The 24,285-nt window shown below is 40.7% G+C and overlaps 2 protein-coding genes across 5 annotated transcripts in view; both read left to right on the top strand.

Annotated features, from left to right (window-relative positions):
• The window catches only part of NSD3 (nuclear receptor binding SET domain protein 3), a 94,354-nt gene extending 78,362 nt beyond the window's left edge, over window positions 1-15,992 (top strand). For all 4 annotated transcript variants that reach the window (XM_016210457.2, XM_016210464.2, XM_016210472.2 and 1 more), the window contains 5 exons: window positions 5,346-5,462; window positions 7,052-7,193; window positions 8,488-8,594; window positions 9,562-9,766; window positions 10,159-15,992. In XM_016210457.2, coding sequence (XP_016065943.1) covers window positions 5,346-5,462; window positions 7,052-7,193; window positions 8,488-8,594; window positions 9,562-9,766; window positions 10,159-10,400 — 813 coding nt within the window. In that variant the 3' untranslated portion in view covers window positions 10,401-15,992. The remainder of the gene's footprint in view (window positions 1-5,345; window positions 5,463-7,051; window positions 7,194-8,487; window positions 8,595-9,561; window positions 9,767-10,158) is intronic.
• A 552-nt stretch (window positions 15,993-16,544) lies between these two features.
• PLPP5 (phospholipid phosphatase 5) lies at window positions 16,545-21,691 on the top strand. The gene is made up of 7 exons (XM_016210509.2): window positions 16,545-16,703; window positions 16,854-16,962; window positions 17,422-17,512; window positions 17,943-18,006; window positions 18,483-18,607; window positions 19,238-19,408; window positions 20,514-21,691. Exons 1-7 carry the CDS (start codon window positions 16,627-16,629, stop codon window positions 20,675-20,677), a joined length of 801 nt encoding a protein of 266 aa, XP_016065995.1. The 5' UTR covers window positions 16,545-16,626; the 3' UTR covers window positions 20,678-21,691.
• The last annotated feature ends 2,594 nt before the right edge of the window (window positions 21,692-24,285 follow it).

Genomic DNA, 24,285 nt, shown 5'->3' with positions numbered 1-24,285 from the left:
GGCTAGATCATGTGGGCCTAGGAAATTTCTGGAGCGTTGTAGCAGGGCCTGACTGGATCTGAGACCTGATGTATGCATTTTCTCTTGCTGCCTAACAGTATTCCACACACTTGGCAACTTAAAGCAGCACGCATTTTATTATCTCAGTTTCTGTGGGTGAGGGGTCCAGGCAGTGCTTAGCTGGGCCCTCTCACAAGTTGCAGTCAGGGTGATGACCAGAGCTGAATTCTCACTCGTGTGCCTCAACTAGGAAAGGATCCACTTCCCTGCCTGCATGGCCGTTGGCAGAATTCTGTTCTTTGCACCTGTAGGTCTGAGAGCTTCAGGTGTTTTTTTGTTTGTTTCATTTGTTGTTATTGTTTTATTGTCCTTAGCTTCTAAAGGCTGCCTGCAATTCCTTGCCAAATGGGGTTCCCCAGCATGGCTCTGCTTCCATACAGCCAACAAGGAAGAAAGATACTCCAGCAAGATGTGTGCTAAAGTCATAATGTAACAAACTCATGTAATCACATATATCCGTCACCTTTGTCATGCTCTGTTGCAAGTCACAGGTCCTGCTTACTCAAGGGGAGAGGATCACACAACCATGTGAACACCGGGAGGCAGGGATCATGGGGGCCACCCTCAGAGTCTGTCTGCCACACTTGGGTTTCAAAAGAATAACTTTGGCTCTAGTATGGAGAATTTATGGTAATGGAGAAAGTGATAAGAAGGAGACCATTATAATCTAAGAGAGAGATGATGGTGGCATACACTTCTAGGGTTGTAGTTGAGCAGGAGAGAGGAGGTTGGCTTTCTGACAGATTGAAGGTGAAGCCAATAGGATTTGCTATGCACTGGATATGTGGGTTGGGCTGCTCCGTCAAAGGCCATCTGCATGTAAAATATTAATGATTCAAAATTTTTAATACTTTAATGCCATGAATATCACATATACACATTTTTGCCTATGATTTCAGGGGAATGTTTAGAGGATCCTGAAAACTGTCGAGTTTAATTTCATTTTAACACCTGTTTTTTTTAATCCTCACCAAAGGATATTTTTTCCGTTGCTTTTCAGAAAGAGGGGAAGGGTGAGAGAGAGAAACATCAATGTGTGACACATCGATTGGTTGCCTCTTGCACGTGCCCCAACCAGGGCCAGGGATCAAACCTGCCGATGAGGTACACACCCCTGGCCACACTTGAACCCAGGACCCTTCAGTTCATGGGCTGGTGCTCCAACCACTGAGCCAAACTGGCTAGGGCTCTTTTTAATACCTTTCAATAGTAGCACTTATTCTGAAACATCTTCTAATTTATTAAATTAGTGGTATACAGTTGACCCTTCAATACCTAGAGGTTAGGAACACTAACCCCACACAGTCAAAAATTCACATATAACTTTTTGACTCCCCAAAACTTAAGTTGTGCCATGGGAGATTGGTTCTAGGACCCCTTGTGGACACCAGAGTATGAGGATATTCAAGTCCCCTGTACAAAGTGGTATACATTGCCCAGCTAGTGTGGCTCAGCAGTTGAGCATCAACCTATGATCCAGGAGATCAAGGTTTGATTCCCAATCAGGGCACATGCCCAGGTTTGGAGCTAGATCCCCAGTAGGGGGCGTGCAGGAGGAAGCCAATTGATGAATCTCATCATTGATGTTTCTATCTCCCTCTCCCTTCCTCGCTCTGAAATCAATAAAAACATTAAAAAAATAAAATGGTGTACATCAGTACATACAGTCAGCCCTCCATCTGTGGACTCCCAGCCTCAGAGGGAAAGTAGTACAAGTATTTATTGAAAAAATGCATGTATAAGTGGACAGGTGCAGCTCAAACCTGTGTTGTTCAAGGGTCAACTGTAATTAAAAGAAAATACAGTCAGGGTTATTCTGCCCTTTAGCACTTGAGGAATTGCTAATGTAAGACCATTGATCTTTTACAAAATAGCTAGAAATATACAGTCACTGAAAAGCATTATCATAAAGACTTTGTAGGAACATGGAAAAGATTTTTGGTACATTTAGGGGACAGAAGCCAAATATGAAACTGAAAGTACACAGGCAGTCCCCTTCTTTTCACACTTAAATCCTGACAGTGTGTGCCAGAGTCAAGCAGGGCACTTCCTGCTATCAAGTGGTTTCTTAGAAATTGAAAAATATGTATAAATGCTAAATTACACCCTGTCTTTTTGCCAGTCTTTAAGGGGAGATTTTTAGCATGTTTTGAGGTCTTTATTTTATTTTTATTCACAGATAATGGTTTGAAGTACAATAAGTGACTCTTTGAGGTTAACGGTTTGCCACTTTGGACATCTAAAGTATTTCTTTTACAAAATAGCTAGAAATATTTATTCACAATGGTATAGCAAGTTTATGAGACATGAACTCCCCATATTTGATATCAGCACTTTAATTTTTTATATTCATTTGTTTTCATAGAATAATAAATATAAACCATAATAAATGGTTCTCAAGTTTTTAAAGCCACAGAACCATTTCTTCAGATGAAATCTTACCTTGAATCCACTATGTGGAAAAGGTGAAGTATAGCTGATTTGGTTGAAATTCTGTTCCATAAGTTTTCATTAAAGCAAGTTTGCCATAAAGTAAGTAGTTTAGTAGTCACCCCTTTTCTGCAGTTTCAGTTACCCATAGTAAACCACAGTCCAAAATATTAAATGGAAACTCTAGAAATAAACAACTTAAGTTTTAAATTGCATGCTGTTCTGAGTAATGTGATGAAATCTCCCACCATCCTGCTCAGTCCCACCAGGGATGTGACTCATCCCTTTGTCCGGGGTCTCCAAACTGCTCCCTGCCTATTAGTCACATAGTAGCCACCTCAGTTATCAGACCCACTGTCACCATATCATAGTGCTTGTGGGTAATTCACCCTTATTTTACTTAAGAATGGCCCCAAAGCACAAGATGCTGGCAATTCAGATATGCCAAAGAGAAGCCGGAAAGTGCATCCTTGAAGTGAAAAGGGGAAATTTCTCAACTTAATTAGGCATTTTATCATTTCACATCATCATAAGAAGGGTGAGTACAGTACAGTAAGATGTTTTGAGAGACCACATTCATATAACTTTTATTACAGTATGTTATAATTATTCTATTTTATCAGTAATTATTGTTAATCTCTTACTGTTCCTAATTTATAAATTCAGCTTTATCATAGGTGTGTATGTATAGGGGAAAAATAGTATAAAAAAGGTTCAATACTATCCTCAGTTTCAGGCATCCACTGGGGGGTCTTGAAACATATACACTAGGTGGCAATGCAACCAAGATGGAAATGAAATCTTCTACCATATAATAGTGCAAACTGCATTCATCAGCTGTTGTCAAAGCTGAAACTGGATGTAGGAAAAGCCATTTAAGGCTGACAATGCACAGTACATTGTCCTTTGTGAGAAAGAACTGGAAGGAAAAAGTGGAGGAAAAAACTGTTCTGTTATAGTGTTGCAGTTATAGATGAAATGTGTTTCTTTGTCATAGCTTGTACAATCAATAAAATGGGAGAAAAAGCCAGAGGTCAGCTTTTGTGGTGACCACTCCCCAGTGAAAACAAGTATGTGGCTCCTTGAAGCAGACTGGTGTTCCTTAGTGACCTCACTAACAGCTAACTACCAGAGAAAAACTGATGCATGGGACATTAGGTTGATGCCTTCCAATGTCACTCAATAACTTCTTTTATTACAGAAGTTGTAATCTTTTGTTTTTATCAATAGAAAAAAATTATTTTAAAGACCAATAGCTCATGTTCTTAATGATTTACCAAAATCAAAAAAGATAATATAGTACTTCTCTTTAGATGACTGATATTTACTATCAGTTCTGATAGTAAGAACTATGAGAAGGGCTACTGAATATTTGTGTGGGGAGGAGAGCAAAAAATAGAAGTCTGATAAAACAGTAAGCAAATATATTTTTATTTTTCCTAAGATATTTCTTTTCCTCAAAAATGTATTAGACTAATAAGCCTATAGATAATGCTGTTGTCCTAGATCAGATCATCCACACTTTTAAGGTGAAGGGTTATTGATTATGCATTTATAAACAAAACATTGAATGTACAGTATTTACCCTTATTTAAAAAGGAATTTATCACTACACACTGGTTAGAACACCAAAATGAAAAATAGTGACAATACCATATGCTGACAAGGATATAGAGAAATGAATCTCATGCATTGGGAATGTGTAGTGGGAATGTGAAATGATACAACCACTCTGGAAAATAGTTTGCCAGTTTCTTTTAAAATTAAATATACACTCACCATATGACCCAACAAATTGCACTTGTGGCCAGTTATCCCAGAGAAATAAAGACCTATGTCTACACAAAAACTTTTACTAGAATGTTCATAGCAGCTTTATTTGTAATAGCCAAAATCTGGAAATTGTTCAGATGTTCTTTAATAGGTGAATAGTTAAACAAAATCGGTACATCCATGCTGTGGAATACTATTCAGCAGTAAAAGAACAACTATTGATACACACAACTTGGATAGATCTCAAGGGAATTAGGCTGAGTTGTTTTTGTTTTTTTAACAAGTCAATCTCAAAAGATTACATATTATTCCATTTACAGAATATTCTCAAAATGGCAGAATTATAGAGATGGAGAACTGATAAGGGATGGGATGGGGTGGGAGAGGGGAGAGGAGGATGGTGTGATGATAAAGGAGTAGTTTAGGGCTCTCTGTAGAAATGGGACAGTTCTGTATCTTGATTGTGGTAGTGGCTACGTGACTCTACACCTGATAAAATTCCATAGAACTACATACACGCATGCAAATGAGTGCATGTAAAATTGGTAAATTCTGAATAAGGTTTGTAGATTGCACCAATGTCATTTTTCTGGTTTTAAGTAGTTACATAAGGTGTTATCATTGGAGAAAACTGAGTGAAGGGTACACAGATCATCTCTGCACTATTTTTGCTAGTTCCTGTGAATATCTAATTAGTTCAAAATAAAAAGTTAACCAAAATTAAAAAACTCACTTATTCAGAGTCAGATCTTTGCAAGTCTTACCCCTAAAGCTACAAACTAATCAAGTCTGTTATAGTACAGCTTCAAAGGCTCGAGGTAGCCTTATCCTCAGATCCCATATAGAAATAATATTGTCAGCAAAAAAAGACAAGCAGATTATTACTGTTTGAGGCACTGACACAAGAAAAATAGTGCCACCTGAATGTGCATGAATAACAGCAACTATTTGTTTCTACTGTTGAAGTTATATTTCTGTGATTCTTTTTGGGTAATTCTCTTGGATCATACATTTTGTGTTAAGGAATGCTTCCTAATATAATACACTGATTTCACATTTATACATTGCATGCTTCTCTGCAGGGTGAATTTGTAAATGAATATGTTGGAGAATTAATTGATGAAGAAGAATGCAGATTGCGAATCAAACGAGCCCATGAGAACAGTGTAACCAATTTTTATATGTTAACTGTTACCAAGGTAAAGTTGCTTTTTTTGGTTTGTTTTTGTTTTCATGGTCTTAGGTTGAACTCAGTTTCCTGTAATTTGGTGTTTTTCAGGCCAAATATAATGATTAGCAACAGCCAGTGTGCTCCCCACTATAATGTGCTAATAACACCAGAGTACAAAACGAATGCTGACTGCAGCCTTGCACATACCATGTGAGACAGCACTGTGAGGGTTAATATCTAGATTCTAGCAGGAAGAGGGTTAACATCTGGATTCTAGCCCCAGCTCATCTTAGTCACTGAAAGACTTGGCTCTCAGTTTCTTTATCACTGAGGAGAAAGTGAGCTCTATAATTCTAAGTTATAAGCCACCATTAAAGTTCAGATTTAGCAAAAATTCTCACTCTGAAAATTGTTCTGCATATTTAAACTTTTTTAAATGAGTTAGGAGAAATGGATGCTGTCATAAGAGAAATGACAGAACTGCTGGTTTAATACATGCAGTTATAAGTTCTATTTGATGCACATTATGTCCATTATCTCATTTAATTTCTTCAGTAGTCCTCTGATTTACAGAGGACAAGAAACTGAGGTCCAGGCATTATAAGTGGTTTGCTGAACACCTTGTTACAGTTTAATGAATAGCCAAGTTTAATACTCATGTTTCCTGTGTCCCAGGCCACCTCTAAAACCAAGTCAGAATATCACAAAAGGAAGAACTAGAGATCATGTAAAAGAAGTATTATTTTAACTGATATGTCATTGTTTGAAAGTTTCACAACTGTCATGAATATATATTCCATAAACATTAAATGCCATTTATTTATGATTGTCAATTGGCTCCTTAAATCCTATCCTCACTGCCAGTGACCCCTCCAGCCAACTTTACGACACTTGGAGAGGACCCATTTTCTAGAGCTTACCCAGATGAGCAGAGTTTAAATTTAGGGGCCAAATGCTGAGATTTGTACAGTATTTAGGACTTTACTATAAGTAAAAATAGAACAAATAGAAAACTACTAGCTTTGCACAGTGACAGTGTCACACCCAATGGGGTTTATCCGAGGAGCAATTATTGCTAATTGAAAAGGAAAGAAAACCACTAGAGTGTACATTTCTTCTATCAATCAAATCTCCAAATCTTCATTCACAAGAGAGGTTTCTCATTTTTCCTACTTGCTCTTTATGGCCTCTCAGCCACCTGGCCCTATTCTAGTTGCGCTTCTTGCTCAGAGCAGGAATGGGGGGCCCACAGTTAAACATCATAGTTCCCATCGTAAGTAGCCATCTAAACTCAGAGCTCTCTAATAAGAAATAATTTTCCTAAACCGATGGCCAGCTAATTTAAGTAGCATTATTCTCTGGTCTGTTTGTTTCTAAAAACAAGCTTAAAAAGACAATAAATTCCACTTTGATTGTTTTGACTTGAAGGTCATTAGAGGAAGTAGAGAACTTAATAAACTGTTCAGAGAGCACCACATTTTCAGGTCTGCAGTTGTCAGACATCAGCTGGTAGCAGACTGCTGCTGCCTCGTGACTCTTGACTGAGTTGGATGCTTCTAAGACAGGCTTATATTCAGTTTCACGTCAAAGGTACCTTTCCTTCCTTTCTTTCTGAAGGACCGTATAATTGATGCTGGCCCCAAAGGAAATTACTCTCGCTTTATGAACCACAGTTGTAATCCAAATTGTGAAACACAGAAGTGGACAGTGAATGGAGATGTTCGAGTCGGACTTTTTGCCCTTTGTGACATTCCTGCAGGTAAAAAGTAACTTGCCCCTCCCTAGGGCACAAGTGTGTCCTTTGAGAGCCGGACATTCTTCAAGGTCTGATGCTCAAATATTTATTCAAATTAGATAGAGTTATATTTAGAATTGTTATCTGCCAATAAGAAGTAAAATCTGTATCCTGCAACAGGGAGCTTAGCAAGAACCTGTCTGTAAGAGAGGATGTTACAGAATTCTGAGTATCCATGATCCTACTGAGTTAATTCTCCACATCATTTCTGTCTATATAACGTAAACAGATGGTTAAGCTTTTTCCTCTTTTTTTTTTTTAAATATATCTTTGTTAATTTCAGAGAGAGGAAATGAGTGGGAGAGAGAGAGAGAGAAATATCAATGATGAGAGAGTCATTGATCGGCTGCTGTCTGCACGCCCCCGACTGGGGATCGAGCCCGCAACCCGGGCATGTGCCCTGACCCGGAATCAAACCCCGATCGCCTGGAGCCTAGGTCAATGCTCAACCGCTGAGCCATGCCCGGCTGGGCTTTTTCCTCTTTTTAAAGCATTAAAAGCCTGTGTTAACATCAACTGGTTTCTTGGTTTGTTTGGGGGGAGGTTGTTGTTTTAGTTTAAAAATCCGTCTGTTTCAAATTAGACATAAAAAGCTTCAGAAGCCAGTTACTGCTTTCATTTTCCCTTACCCATCCAGCATCTTAACAACAAAACTTAGTCTCTCCTTTGTTAAGTGTAGAAACATGGGTGAGAAGAGAAATGCTGTAGCTAAGAGATTTTAGTTGTATTTCTAGACTCGTGGTGGATTGTTCAAGCCCAGCTACAAAAAGCTGGCGCCTCCTGGTTTGAATCACTGGATCTTTGGTGTATATAGAAAACCTGCACTTTGATCTCTTCTGATCATGATAGGAGGCATTAATTACTGGAAACAGTATGGTCGCTATAATGCCACATCATATTGTTCATTTAGAAACTAGTATAAATTAGCTTTAGAAAAGAGAGCTAAACTAGAACTCATTTTTCTTAAGCAGAGACTTCAGAATCTCAGTCTCTGTGGCATTGTTTCTGACCGCTTCAATGGAAAGGATGTGATGACTCTTGTAGAATATTTTTGCTGTAATCATGGGTGGATGGGGACGTTTTCCTCTGGTTATTTTTTTCCTATTTTATTTTTTCCATCACTGTCTTCAGTGTAGAACATGGGGGAGGGGAAATTGATGTCAGAATTATGTCTTTTTTTCATTGTGAGAGTGTGTGTATGACAGCATTTCTCTTCCCCATGACTTGAGTATGAGTAATTATTTCTCTTCTGTTTTAGGGATGGAGTTAACTTTTAATTATAACCTGGATTGTCTGGGCAATGGCAGAACAGTGTGCCACTGTGGGGCAGAGAACTGCAGTGGTTTCCTTGGAGTGCGGCCAAAGGTCAGTTGTGAGGGGAGTGCCCCAAGGCAGCGGGAATAAGGAGTGGGCTCTGGAAGAAGTTTGTTTATGACCATCTCGAGAAAATACTGGCAAATGGGCACCTGGTTTAGTTTGCAGGTCTTCGGTTGTGTTTACCCAGAGTTTAGACTGACTTTTTAATGAAGTGTATCTTAGAAAGATCCTTTAGGTTCTGAAAATTTATTTGTATTTCTGATAGAATTTGAAGTTAGCAAAATCCTTTTTGAAAACTTTTTAAAAAATTCACAACATACTAAAAAGTCACTGAATTTTATACTTTAAAATGGTGACTTTTGCCCAGGTAGCTCAGTTGGTTAGAATGTCATCATAATAGGCCAAGGTTGTGGGTTCAATCCCCCGTCAGGGCACACACAAGAATCAACCAGTGAATGCATAAATAAGTGGAACAACAAATTAATATTTCTCTCTCCCTTCCTCTGTCTCTCAAATCAAATTTTTTTTTAAAAGGTATTTATTTTTTAAAATGGTGACTTTTATGGTATGTGAATTACATCTCAGTGTCCTTGCAATTTTTTTTTAAAAACACCTATTCAAAAATGTATAAAAATGAATCCTTTTTTTAAAAAATTGATTTTAGAGAGAGGAAGGGAAAAGGGGGGGGGAGAGATAGAGATATGAGAGAAACATCAATTGGCTGCCTCCTGCATGCTCTGCACTGGGGATCAAGCCCATAACCTGGGCATGTGCCCCTGACTGGGAATCGAACTGGCAACTTTTCAGTGCATTAGATGACGCTCAAGCAGCTGAGCCACACCGGCCAGGCAGAATCCTTATTTTTATTATAGTACTGTTATGGGATAAGTCCTCCTGGTGTTTTTGAATTTAAATAAATGTGCTGTAGGATTTAAATAAATGTGCTGTAGGATTTCTCCTCTGTAAAGCTTCGTACATTATGATCATTAAAACTGTGATCCTTTTTTCCTGCCAGTCGGCATATGTGCCAACAACTGAAGAAAGGGCAAAAAACCCCAAGTTAAAGCAGAAGAAGCGGAAAATCAAAACAGAACCAAAGCAGATGCATGAAGATTGCTGTTTTCAGTGTGGAGATGGTGGAGAGTTGGTCATGTGTGACAAAAAAGACTGTCCCAAAGCTTACCACCTCCTATGCCTTAACCTGACTCAGCCACCATATGGTAAGCTAGACCGTTAGCAGCCCTTCTCCAACTCGCATTTTTGCCAACTCTGTAACTCAGAATATATTCTGCTGTCCTTAGCGGACCCGTGGAATAGGAATCACTGAGTAGGACAAACAACCATAGCAAGTATCACGCTGGTGGAAATCTGTGTCTTTGCAAATGCGGGATACCTGTGGGCAGCAGGGCTTGGTTTCTTTATTATTACCGTAGGCGAGTACTTCACACACTCACATGGAAACCTGACGGTGCGCCCGCCAGACTGACGTGCGACTGACAGTCGGGTTGTGTTGGCTCGAGATCAGTCTCCAGTCAGAGAAGGGGGAACGTGGGCTTCTCCTGGTGATTAGCACAGTGCTGACTTGGGCTCCTTCCTCCTTCCCGCCCCTTAGGAAAGTGGGAGTGCCCGTGGCATCAGTGCGACGCGTGCAGCGGTGCGGCCGTTTCCTTCTGCGAGTTCTGCCCGCGCTCCTTTTGTAAAGACCACGGCAAGGGCGCTCTGGTTCCCTCTGCGCTGGAAGGCCTGCCCTGCTGCTCCAAGCACGACCCTGTGTCTCCTGTGCCACCGGGATACTGGAGCAAGATCAAGTGTAAATTGGAATCACAAGATCATGGAGAAGAGGCGAAAGAATAATGGGTGGTGGTTTCCCTTTTTTCTTTCTCTTTAAATGAACAGAAGGGAAAGGCGGGAAGCAAGCAGGTGGTGGTCAGGGAGCGGAGAGACCGCGGGCACCGCCCTGCCTCTGCTGCCCAAGGAGACGAGCCTGTCCTGGCAGCAGCGTGGTGGGGCCTGGTCTTCCTGCTCTGTTTTGTTGGTTCGGGATTCTTCTGTGGAGGGCTCGGTTCCCTTGGTCCTTCTTTGCCTTTTATTGTGCTTCAATGCCTTTGCAGCGGAAAAAGAGATGTCTTTGTTTATACAAGAACAAAAGAGAGAAAAGAAGGTTTTGTTAATGAAATAAGTGTAAAGTCTAGGATGTGTTCCTTGGGTGTAAAAAGCAAAAGTCACCATCATTCCTTTATTTATTTTCATTTTTTAAAATCTTGAGAAGTGTAGCTCAGATAGTCTGATCAGTGTTTGTGTGTATGTGTTTCGTAGGAACTGGAGAAAGCCCCCTAGCAAAGGATTTGATGATCTTTACATACCTCTTTTCTGTGCCGTGGGTGGGCTAACTTCTTTCCCTTCAGAGTGTCTTTCGCAGACTTGGAGAAGGGTCTGTGGAAGCATAGGATCTGGCTTCTTGAAAACAAAAGGCTTCAGTGGGTTTTGCCTCTGTGGTCTTAAACTAGGTGGGCTTTGTGATATGATCACTTTACCTAGAAAGGTATATAATGTGGTTTTGGTTTTGTTTTGGGGAAAAAAAGAAATGAATGTACTGAGTTTGAAATGTTTTCCATTGATAGTGGGTGTTTTTGATGAAGTGTGTTTATGTGGGTATGAATGCATAGTATTAGAATGGTCATTCCTATTTCTTGACACACTGATAAAGGCAGCTAAAGGGCGATGAAAGGCACAGACTAAAAAGATTGGATCATATAAGCACCTTTTCCTTCACACCCTGCATGACTTGGAAAGAATTAAGGGCATTTTATTTTCTGTCTCTGTTTCCCTCTCTCAATCAAACATTCCCTGTGTCAGTTGACCTCTCAGTTTCCTGGTGAAACCATACAGGTGAATTTGAACTGTATTTGAATAGCCCTTTTTGGTTTAGTTCCTATTTGGGGGGCATCCCAAAGTTATATTCTAAACAATTTCTATTTAGTATTATCCGGTACGTAACATTGCTCCCAGGGAAGAAGGGAGGGGAAGCACTTCTACAGGGTGTTTGATAGCCACACAAACACACTTCATCATCTTAGGAACCACGTAGGGAAAGCTCCCAAGGAACCAGTTTTAGCAAAAATGATTGGCTGTGGTGCTTGGATCTCATAGATGCAAGTGTACCCAGATGTCTGCCCACAAAACTCACTTGCTTTTAATGCTTAGGAATATGTATATTCCAGTATTCCTTGTATGAAATAATTAGTAATGTCAGACATTGTTTTAACACTGTACTAAGTAGAAGTACCAGTTAGCTTGAATGAACGTTAACTTTCTCTGTGAATTTTGACTGCTTACAATTGCTGGTACCTGGTAGCATTTATTTTCCCTCAAAAAGTAACTAGTAACCTTACAAAGGTAGGGAGAGTAGATGTTCTGCCACATTCTTTCAGTCGTGTTATGTGTGTTTCTTTTTCTTATGAATTTAGAGCTTTTCTCTGGAAAAAAGAAAAGCTGTTTTGTGCCTCTCTTTTTTTTTTTTTGTATGTAAATGTGCAATTATACTGGATTTTGTCTTGTGAAAAAACAAAACAAAAAACACTACATTTCCTTTACTTAAGCTCCTAAACTGCCATTTGCCTGATTCTGGCAATTAATTCTGAGGTAACTTATTGGGCCTCCAGTAATTCTATTGATTAGATATGGTCCCAAAAGAAAGAGCAAAATAGAAAATGCTATACATGTTACCACATATAATTGCTACAAGTAACATGAATTACATCTCACCAAAACACTAAACTTTGCTCTTAAACAATTACATAGTTTGATGTCCTTTTAAAAAATAACTTAAGAAAATATAGGTTTTATCATACTAAAACTTTATTTTATATATGTATATGATAAGTGTTTGCTTTTCTAAACTTACTAACATGAAGGATTTCCTTTAATATTCAAAATGTAACTCTTGTTGAAACAGTATCCAACATGAAATCTTATCTTAGTGCTATTTGATATCTGAAGACTTTTCTATGGTAAGCCAGGGTCTAGCCTATAAACTGCAAATACCTTAGGTTTGAGTATTTTTATGCAGCTCTTCATTGTGTCACATTGTGTTTGTGTATCTGTAACAGCTCTGCAGAGACTTCTTGGGGGGGGGGTGGCTAATAGGATTGTTCTGCCATTTCAGAAATCAGGGTAGGTAACAAAATAGCTAACCCTAGCTTTGGGGTCTTTGTGCATGCGTGTTCTTCAGTGGTCTAAACAGTGGTTTTAGTCATGCCAGTGCCAAGGAGCTCTTCTTTCACCTCCATAGTGTCACTGTTCACCTGTTTAATATATTGTGAACTTGCAGGTCTGGAAGCAGAAAAGGAGTAAGTTGTGCTTTAAGTGTGCATAGTATACACGCGCTGTGCTTGCTGTGCTTCACCATGAAATATTCCACAACACGTTGCTCACTCAGTCTGAGATTGGTATTTGTTAACTTTTAAATCTGTATGTGGTCAGAGCATATACATGGTTGGTATTTATTATTGTCCAAAAATGAAATAACTTAAAGCAGCATGGAATAATGGTGGTATTTTTTTAAACTCGTGTTAATTCTTTGGAGGAAGAAGTGAATATAAAATTTTTTATAATCAGCATAAAGCATCAGAAATTGGATCAGTAACAACTAAAGATGAAATCCTGGTAAAAAGTTCCGGGCACTGTACAGTGGAGAGAGGGGCTGGACCATGGCTGGTATGAGAAATCAGGAGAGCTGCCTGTAGCCGGCTAAGGGGGGTGCAGGGGGGTGGCCCTTCCTGCCTGGAAGGCTGACGCAGCTGGAGGACGGGAGTCACTTCTTTAGTATTTAATCAGGGCTAGAATTAGGGGTGAGGTGGGGCTTATTTTTATTTTTGTTTTAACAAGTTCCCACTCTACCTTAATTCTCAAAAATAATCTGGCCTAAATTATAAAATAGGCTTTCAGAATCATTGAAGCTTGGAGATTTCTGTGTGTTCAAATAAGGAATGTACTCAAAACAAAACAAAAAAATAACGGAAGTAGGTGATGCTGCTCCCAGTTCCCTTCTGCCATTTCCAAATATTTGGAAACATGCCTGTAAATAATGTTGTGAAATTCTGAGATAATCATGTGAAGGACTCTCAGACAGGTCAGGCTGTTGGACAGCTTTCTTCCCTGGTTCATGGAGTTCCTTTTTGAGTAGTTTGTTGCATGGTATGTGTCATGTGTTCCAATCAGGGTCAAACCCAGATCTGCAGTTTGGAAACAGATAGGCCAGCTATTCAGAATGTAATCTCTGGACTACCCAGCACTCGATGCTTGTCTTTTGTTTCATTTTTAAATACAGAGCTCTTCCTTTAATGTTCACCTTAAAGTCAAGGTGCTGCCACTTGCTATGTCCCAACAGGGTAAGAAAACAAGTCACAGCTTGGGAGGCTGCGTTTGATGCGCTTGCTCGTGAGGTACGAGGATACTGGGAAGTTGCTTATGGGCCGTGGGAACCCTTCTTGTGTTACCGCCTGCAGGGCTGCTGTGGGGAGCCCCCGCCGTCCGGCTGCTGCAGGCGGGAAGTGGTCGTTTGGAATAACTCCCTTTGGCCTAGGGCCACACAGAACTGGTCTCTGGTTATTTGTAAAGAGGAGAACTAGCTTCCCTTTTCAGATAAGCTAGGGAATCGGTATAATTAGACAGCTTTGTCATGTATTAACAAATACTGAGAAGTTGGAAACTTGTATATACTGAAATCTACCAACTTTTATCTGGGGTGGGGCACATGTATCGTGGGGTGAGGGAGGGGACAATGTTTACCACAGGTACGAAATAGTCACTTTAACATTGAGACCTCTGCCTCATGGAATTCAGGTTTTTTAAGTACTTGAAATTCTTCAGATTCTCCTTATTTTAACAGTTGTTTTAAAATTTATGAAGTAGAAAGCATTGTTCTATATACTGTTTGAAAACAGCCTAGTCTCTTACCCTCTTTCGCTTGGATTAAAGGTGAAGTTCTGCAAATGGGAGACTGTGCTCACAGTAGGCATCTCAGATCTGATGTACACCTGGGGGGAGACTCCTGCTTGGGATGCCAGCAGCGTTTTTATGAGTATTTCCTATGTATGTTCTTTATCATTTCGTCAACCCAAGCACCTCTTCTTTCCTTTTAATATATACCTGCCCGAGGGGGGGGTAGTAATTTGCACTTACGTTACACTCCTGAAATGCTGGGTGTAATCTGTGTGTTTCAAAAACCATTTCCTTTTTTTCCATTGCTTAAGTGACCAGTTCAGGTGCTTATGGCATGTATGTGTGAAGGGGGAGGAGGAAGAGAAGTTCCTGTCCTTTGGTAGGCTCTGAAAGTCATTAACGTGTAAGTAAAAGGGAAAGGATGAGTAGTTGCCAAAGTCATTTATTCAGATCTTAGTTTTATTACGTGACGTGACTGCATCTGCATATGGGCAAGAAGCACCCTCAGGTTCCAGTACTCCCCTACCCGCCACAGGTTTCTCATATGTTCATCAGATTACCTGTATTAGGTATTGATAAGGTATTCTGGTCAGTTTGGAAGTGGACTGGATAAAAGTTACTTTTACTTTGTTGTCATTTATATCTCTATTTCATTTGTGCTGTCACATACCCTATGTTAGAAAAAAAAAAAACATTATTGCCGCCGACAACCAAGATGCTAAATGATTATTACAACTGGCTAATAATAAATTCTTTTTATATACAAGGGTATGTGCATAATTGGAATTGATATGAGAAATTCATTTGTAACCACTTGTGATATTGCACAACAAACACACATACCTACAGATTCTGTTTTCATTTCCTTGTGATCTTTATCTATAACAACCTTTGTAGATTGGTTATTTCTGTACTTTGTTTACCTGTAATAAACTTTGTAGATCCTGTGAAATGTTATTTTGCCTAAATCACTTGAGACTTGAGTCTTTAATAACAAAGCACCAATATTCACGAAAGTCAATCTCCTAAGTTTCTGTGACTTGGCTAGAAGCTCGACACTAAGGGATTAGTGTTCATTTTCCCTGGGGGTGTTCCACTAGGGCATTACTGTATATTGACTTGATGTTGCCACACAGACTTCAAGATATATATTTTGGGGATTTTGTTGATTGGCCTATGTTTTATTGCATAGTGTGAAGTGTGCAAAGCTTGGTTAACCTGTATATAGATAGCTTACTGCTGACTCGTTACTGTGTATTTAGGATTGCCTGTAATATTTAAGCGCTTACTGCTGTCTGTGCTGGTAGGAACATATAATTTTGTATATTATATTTACTGAGATGTTGCCTTTTTTTATTTTACAAATACTTTGAAATTCAAATGTGGTTTGCTTTTTTTGCTTCCATGAGGATTAATTTGGAAAGATTTTTAATGACATTCCACTGATTTCAGATTTTGCTTGAGATTGACTTCAATAAATTGTCCTGTATGTTCCAAATTAAATACGTGGACTTGTTCATTGCCTGTAGTTTCTTGCTGTAACTCACTGGGCCAGAGGCCTTTGTGGGAGGGAGGGGACCTAGCTTCGGGGCTGCATGACCCACTGTATGTGTCCACCCTCAGTCAGTGAGGCGCAGTACAGCAAGTCCTGCAGGAAAGTAAGTGCATCTTTCTTCAAAACGCTGTGCTGCTCATGAACTGGGATCTGAAAATGCAGGGGTTTTTTGTGTTCGCGGAGGAAAGGCCCTTGGGTAGTGTCGTGCTTGCTCTGGTGTCCTCCGAGAGCGCCCGGCACTGGCTCGTTGGTGAAGGGCATGACCGGGACGTGGTCGTCCCTTTCATCCCGCTGGTTTGGCTTGTCGGACGGAAGGCAGCCTGCCCCTCGGCTGGCCACCGGGAGCTAGCTCCTCGCCGAGTGTGCTGGAGAGCAGCGCTGCTTCCTCTTCATCCCGCCGGGCGGCCTGAGCGCCGGGAGGTGCCTCCCACTCGCTCTGCACCGCCCGCCCGGCTGCGGTCAGGGGGCTGAGCGCCGGCAGTTCCCCGAGTGCCCGCCAGCGGGCGCTGACAGCGCAGTGCGGAGACCCGGCCTCCCGGGCGGCCCTCGTGGCCCCGCCGCGGCGGCAGCCACGTCAGCGGGATGGGTCGCGTGAGGAAGGCGGCGGCGGCCTTCGGGGCCGAGCTGGGCGTGCGGATCGCACTCTTCGCGGCCTTCCTGTAAGCGGTTTAAGGATCGGGCCCCGGCCCCACACCCTCTTGCAAGGACCGGGTAGGCGGGTCCCGCGGCCCCTGCCGAGGTCGGGGCTCTTCCGCGGGAAGCCGGGAGGAAGGAAACCGACGCGTCTGCACTTTTGTGTTTCGCTTCAGGGTAACAGAGCTGCTCCCTCCCTTCCAGAGGCTTATCCAGCCAGAGGAGATGTGGCTTTACCGGAATCCGTATGTGGAAGCGGAGTATTTCCCCACCAAGTCGATGTTTGTGCGTGGAGAGCCAGCCCTTCCTTCTGCCCCTGAGCCCTTCTTACTGAGCTTTAATGCTGGGAAGCGAAAGTGGTCATTCTGGCTCCAAAATGGTCTTTGTAGGGAACTTATTACTCCCTTTGTTGATGTTGCTAAGATGTTGGTTCCAGATGTGCTCTTTAGCTTTTTGCTTCCTAATGTTTAAAATCCAGATTTAGAGAGCAGACGTTCGTCTGTTTTGGCTCAAGAGCCATGTTCTGTGAGCTCAGTTCCTGAGGATGCCCCGCTGCGTACACTGCAGGAACTGCCCGAGCCCAGTTAACCCAACACTGAGATGCTAATTACATCTTTCCTGGGAAACAGCTGGGTCTCATACATGAGTTCTGCCATTTCCATCCCTCTTCTCTGTAGGAGCACCTTTAACAACTAGTTTTGTGGTTTCATTTTGGTTGTTAACCTTTGACATGTTCTGGTTCAGGTCATTGCATTTCTCACTCCACTGTCTCTGATCCTCCTGGCGAAATGGCTCAAGAAGGCAGACACAGCAGACAGCAGGCAAGCCTGCCTGGGTAAGAGCTAATCCTTTCTAGCTGGTCCTGTCTTAGCGCTGGAATGAGAAGGCAGGGGTTGTGGCCTCAGTGTTTGGAGGCCACTGAGTTCTGAGTTCCTGAAGTAACTGTATCTGCCCCACACCCCACTTGTTACGGGGGAGAAACAGAAAAATAGCACTGTAAGAACTTGGTTAACCTCACAAGGTATGACTAAATGCCCTGGGTTATCTGTTCCTCAGAAGTGTCTTCAGCCTAGTACAGAAGTTCTCCCTGTGCTACAATACAGCAGTCAGTTGTTAAGGGCCAGAATTATTTTGTGCTCAGCTCTGGTTGGAGCCCAACCATTCATTCCTCTATCTCAGAATGGCTATGACTGCTGTCAATGGGACAGTGAGCATGCGATTCCTCCTAGGCAGATGCCACTAACAGTAAGTTTCTTTGCTTTCAGCTGCCAGCCTTGCCCTGGTTCTGAATGGTGTCTTCACCAACACAGTAAAACTGATAGTAGGGAGGTAAGTGACGAGTTAGCCTCCAGTGTCTGCCTCAGCCCTTACCTCGGCGGGAGATGCTTAATGGCACTCCGGCATACATCTCTCCTCTTCTTTAGTCTCAGCCTGTTCTTGCTCCCTTCCCTACACCTCAGTCCTGCGGGTGACACTTCTTCTATTTCTTGCCCCAAACAGCATTTCCTGTTGACAACCACAGTAGTGTCAGTGTCCAAGTACCCCTTGAAGCTGCACCATGACTTGCTTGCTCTTTGCCCTAAAAAGTAACCACATGTTGGAGTGACTTTTTTCCTCCCTTAAATTAAATATCAAGCCTGGAAATAAGGCTTTTCTCTAGTGGTGACTATCCTAATCTAATCTAATCATGTTCCCTGGGACACTATTTGACCAACAGTTAACAGGATTATTGATGTCTGATACACCAAAATATAATTTCTGGACTTGTAAATGACCTCTGTTCAGACCACGCTCGTTTCTTCCAGGCCACGCCCAGACTTCTTCTACCGCTGCTTCCCGGATGGGCAGGCCCGTTCCGACTTGATGTGCACAGGAGAGGACGCCGTGGTGAATGAGGGCCGCAAGAGCTTCCCTAGCGGACATTCTTCCTGTATGCCTACCTGTGGACTCTACTTCTGTGCTTTTGGGGGATCACTGAATTTAGCACAGGAATCTTGTGAGGATGAAAACATCCCACTACTCTTGTTCTTATATCTAGAAGTTGGAGCAGCTCTACCCTCTTTCTTTAAGAACCCCAAGATTTCACAAGTCTCAAATGTTAGGGTACATATTCAAGAATAGGGGAAGTAGTTTACCTGCGTGAGATCTGAACATTTTATTATTATTGTACTATTTGCTAGATCCTACAGTCTGGTACTAGTCATAGAAATATTAACTAACCTTGACACTCTGTGGCAGGTATTTTGGAAAGCATTTTAGATTCTCACCTCATTTACTATGTAGGTACTATTATTTTTATGATTCCCATTTATACATGAGAAAACTGAGGTATCAAGAAGTTACCTGCCCAAAGTCATACAGCTAGTATTCCAAAAACTATTCTTAGGATAAATATTAACTTTGGAACACAAAATACAGTGTTCCATTTTTCCTTTTGTTTCCCTCCCCCTCATGACCAGTGTTCTACTCCAGAAGTGTACAAAAAAAGGGGGATAAAACATGCAGATTAGTGAGGTGGTTTCCTCTGAAAGACGTACGCTTACAGGTTTTCCTCTTCTAGTTGCATTTGCTGGGCTGGCCTTTGCTTCCTTCTACCTGGCAGGGAAGTTACATTGCTTCACACCACAAGGCCGTGGGAAATCTTGGAGGTTCTGTGCCTTTCTGTCACCTCTGTTTTTTGCAACTGTGATTGCACTGTCCCGCACCTGTGACTACAAGCATCACTGGCAAGGTAAGCTAGGTATTCATGCTGTGGAAGCGTCCATGTTTCCTTATCATTTTACCTCTAGCACTTGGCACAGAGGAGCAGCTCACTATGCATCTGCTGAATGAATAAACCAATGAGTATGGGACGGTCTGGGTTCTGAACTGAGAGTATGCATTTCTAACTACATGAAAGATGAGAAAGTACACAGTTACCTTTTAAAGAGATTACCAAGGAGAGGAATGTCCTAATTTTTCCATTATTTTGAAGCATCATAAATTTAGAATAAATGTTTTACAGCAAACCTCAAAGCTCAAATTTATGGTCTTAAAATAAAAATCAAGTTCACTGTCATGAGATTTTGTTCGAAAATGAAACTAAAATTCAAGGAAACATAAAGTTGAATGATATAATAAAACATCCAAATTACAAAATATCTTCACAGAAAATCCACAATTCAAAAAACAAAAAAACTGAGTTTTGACCAGAGGTCCTTAAGAGACCTATTTTAAGAATAAACTAATTGTACAAAGAGAGGCAACTCCTGAAAAATGTATCCGTTCCTCTAGAACTCTTTAAATGGTGAAAAACAATGAAAATTAATAGCATGAAGTGGAACTTTGTTGTTGTTCTGAATTTTTTTAAAAAATCAATCTAGTGTACTTGGAAAAATACTTCCTATACTTACTTAACTAAAGATATGTTTTGCTTTGGTGCTTAGAGAACAATCTGATAAAAGATAATCCTGTAAACTATATGATGAAACTGAGAAAGCCCTGAACCTGGGTCTTTGCACCCCAAACAATTAGAATAACCTGCAGGGCCCGGCCGGGCATGGCTCAGCGGTTGAGCATTGGCCTAGGATCCAGGAGATCAGGGTTCGATTCCCAGTCAGGGCACATGCCCGGGTTGCGGGCTCAATCCCCAGTTGGGGGCATGCAGGAGGCAGCCAGTCAATGACTCATCATTGATGTTTCTCTCTCTCTCACTCCCTCTCCTTTCCTCTCTGAAATCAATAAAGATACATTTAAAAAATAAAGAATAACCTGTAGGACCAAGTTCTCTATACTCTGTGCTGTCTGACATGATTGAAGAGCCTAATATGATTAGACTTTATCTCTTCTCTCTTCAGATGTACTGGTTGGATCCATGATTGGCCTGACATTTGCCTATGTCTGTTATAGGCAGTATTACCCTCCTCTGACTGATGCAGAATGCCATAAACCATTTCACAGCAGACTTGTACTTCCCCCTGCACAAAAGAATTCTATGGGCCCTTATCATTTTGATATTTAGAAACTGGAGCTACCTCAATGGAGAATAATAGGTGAATCAGCCACTCCTTTCTGGACCATGAAAAGATAAGAATTTCCTACCTTTTGACCTCTTAAGAAGAACACGTGAGGACATCAGCATCTACTTCCATATAATTATGCAGTTTTGCCCCTGCTCACATGAATTTATCATGAGGAGTCAGGGTTCTTTTCCACTACTGTATGCCACACATTCTGATAAGAGATCTTTCAATTGTCCTCCAACAGCTTACGAATCTGGTCCATTAGATTGGTATCCCAAGATCTACAGTGTTTCTACACTTAATATAAATGCCTTAGAAGGATCTTGTCACAAAGAAGCCTTTACATAGCTCTACTTTATCCTAAAAGCTAGAATTAATTCTCAAAACTTCATTTCCTATACCTTGAAATCTTAAAATTTAGGGCATGACCAACTAAATTATTTTGGTTCTGTTTACTTTTTCTGGTGACAATCCCATCAAGCCTTAACTAGGAAAATGTCCGCTTCTGGCTGGTTTACCATTGCTATGCATATCTTACCCAAGTCCAGCTAAATAATACTGTCTATTTTTAATACTGTGAACATAAATGATTTGTCAAATTACTAAGCAAACACAATAAAAAAGAAAATGGTTAGGAGTGTGGTTTCAGTGCTAACAACTGATGACCATTTCTACCTCATTTGTCTTAACTCTGCTCATGAGCTTCTTTTTCCCTTCATGACTGAAGATCTGCCCAAATGCATCACCTTTGCCAACTGGCTAAGGCAGGAAAGAAAAATTACAGCCATCGTTATCTGGAGAACCAGTCTTTTTCTGTCCCATCTTCACAATGAGCTACAAGGAACAATTATGGGATATCATCAGAACTGATGCTATAGTACCTACAACTACCTTTCTCTTTATTGAGATTATATGTTAGACATGACCTTGTCTTACATACTTCTTTCTATAACATATTCTCAATGTATCTTTTCCTTCAGTAAGTGTGATACTCAAATAAAATGGTAAATGTGTCTGTGTTGTTGTTTTTTTGTACTTAAGTGTACCATTCAAGAGCTGGAACATTTTCAGAGTAAAACATTGGTTTCCCCATCTGACATAAGTGATTCAACTACAATAATGGCTGATGATTATAAATGGCAAAGGACAGTCTCAGTATTTGCCTTAAAATTGCCGTGGCTTTAAACTCTACCTTTTGACCTCTTAAGAACACGTGAGGACATCAGCATCTGCCTCCATATGATTATGCAGTTTCGCCCCTGCTCACATGAATTTATCATAGGCAGATGAACTGCATCTGCCTATGACAGTGAAAACACCACACAAGGGAAAAGTACTTAAATTTATCAGTTCCTTGCTCAAAACTTTTGTTTTTTGAAATTTGTTTAGTAATACATAGAGGAAGAGAAAGTGGTTATTGTACCGATTTTCTTTATGATGGATGAACCAGGTAACAATAGGCAACAGGTCAATGTGGTTTTATTTCAGTATTTACTAGAGTTTTAAATATAATCACGTAGAAAAACAGACATTTCAAAAAGTGCAAAATATTACAAAGCTAATCAGTGCTATTAATCTTTCCATGCAAACAATCTCTTTTGCTAAGATATGCAATACCAATTCTGGAGTTGGGACTATGTATAAAATGACACTCTACTAGAGTTTAAAATAAGTTTGGTCAAGAGATTGCACATGATACAACTGAAATAGTGCAAATAACAGATAACTAAAATCCCTCCCACTGATGTGCCAACAGCAACCAAAGCTCAACTACAACAGGAGGATGTACACAGACCACACCGGGGATGCACCTGGACTACCCACCTTGGGTGATGGGTTGAACACTACAGGACACTCACTACATTAGGCCACTCTACAAAGCCTGGGAGATGTAGCAGCTCTACCTAATACATAGAAACAAACACAGGGAAGCTAAAATGAGAAGACAAACGTCCCAAATGAAAGAACAGGACAAAACTCCAGAAAAAGAACTACACAAAATGAAGACAAGGAATCTAGATGCAGAGTTCAAGACAATGATTCTAAGGATGCTCAATGAACTTAGAACCTCAACAGCATGAAAAAGGACATGGAAAAAATGAAGGCTACACGAACTAAAATGAAGAATAATTTACAGGGAATCAACAGTAGATGAAGCTGAGACTCAAGTCGGCAATTTGGAATATAAGGAAGCAAAAAACACCCAATTGGGACAGCAAAAAAAAATGAGGACAGTGTAAGGAACCTCTGGGACAACTTCACCTGTACCAACACATCATAGGGGATACCAGAAGAAGAGAGCGAGCAAGAAATTGAAAACCTATTTGAAAATATAATGACAGAAAACTTCTCTAACCTAGTGAAAGAAATAGACATACAAGTCCAGGAAGTGCAGAGAGTTTCAAACAAGATGGACCCAAAAAGGCCCATACCAAGACACATCATAATTAAAATGCAAAAGCTTAAAGACAAAGAATCTTAAAAGCAGCAAGAGAAAAGCAGTTACCTACAAGGGAGCTCCCATAAGACTGTCAGTTGGTTTCTCAACAGACACTGTGCAGGCCAGAAGGGATTGGCAAGAAATATTCAAAGTGATGACCATATAAAGAGCTTCCCAAGCAAGAAAAAGCTAAAGGAGTTCACCACCGAACCAGTATTACATGAAATGTTAAAGGGTCTCCTAGGGAAAAAAAAAGATCAAAATATCAACAATAAAATGGCAATAATACATATCTATCAACAGTTGAATCTAAAAAACAATAAACAAGCAGAACAGATACAAACTCATAAACACAGAGAACATTGTGATGGTTGCTACCTGACGGGTTGGAAGGAGGGGTGAAAAAGGTGAAGGGATTAACAAGTACAAATTGGTTGTTACAGAATAGTCATGGGGATATAAAGTACAGCATAGGGAATATAGTCATTAATATTCTAAAAACTGGTGTTAGATGGGTACAAGATTTATCAGGATGGTCACTTAGTAAATTATGTAATGTCTAATCACTGGGTTGTGCACCTGAAACTAACATAATATTGTATGTCAATTGTAATTAAAAAATAAAAAGTGATTAAAGAAAATATATACAACTAAACAAAGGATTTAAATCAGGCTTATTGGAGCTTCCAGGTTGAGGAATCAGAATCCTTTCATATGCCAGCATGCCAGGGCCCTAGAGCTCCAAGACAACAGAAGCTCTTTGTTTAAGACATCACCCTGTGAAATCTCTTCATCTGGCTATTAATTGGACAAAAAAGAAATAAGCAAATCTGATCTTTCTGGAGATTTGGGGAAGTTGCAAAATATACAAAAAAGAAAAATGGTCATGTTATTTAGACCTGAGACTTTGTTTCTAAGACTGTTTGATGCTGACCAGAACCTAATTGTCCTGAGGGCTTAATGATTAAGGGAGTGGACATGCAAGGAAGGAGAGCGGGAGGTTTGGATGTTCTGACATCAACAGCTGAATACAGGAACAACCAGATGGAAGAGATGCATAGGGCAAGGCATGGGAAAGGGGTGTGGAGCTTTCATGCCCTTTCCTGGCACACCACTCTCCCAGCACCTCCACGTGTTCACCAACCCAGGAGCTCTCCAAATCAAGTG

This window comes from Miniopterus natalensis, chromosome 2, assembly GCF_054644295.1.
Source record: "Miniopterus natalensis isolate mMinNat1 chromosome 2, mMinNat1.hap1, whole genome shotgun sequence".
NCBI lineage: Eukaryota > Metazoa > Chordata > Mammalia > Chiroptera > Miniopteridae > Miniopterus > Miniopterus natalensis.
The sequence above is the reverse complement of the archived record's forward strand: the minus strand, read 5'-3'. Positions and strand labels throughout refer to the sequence as shown.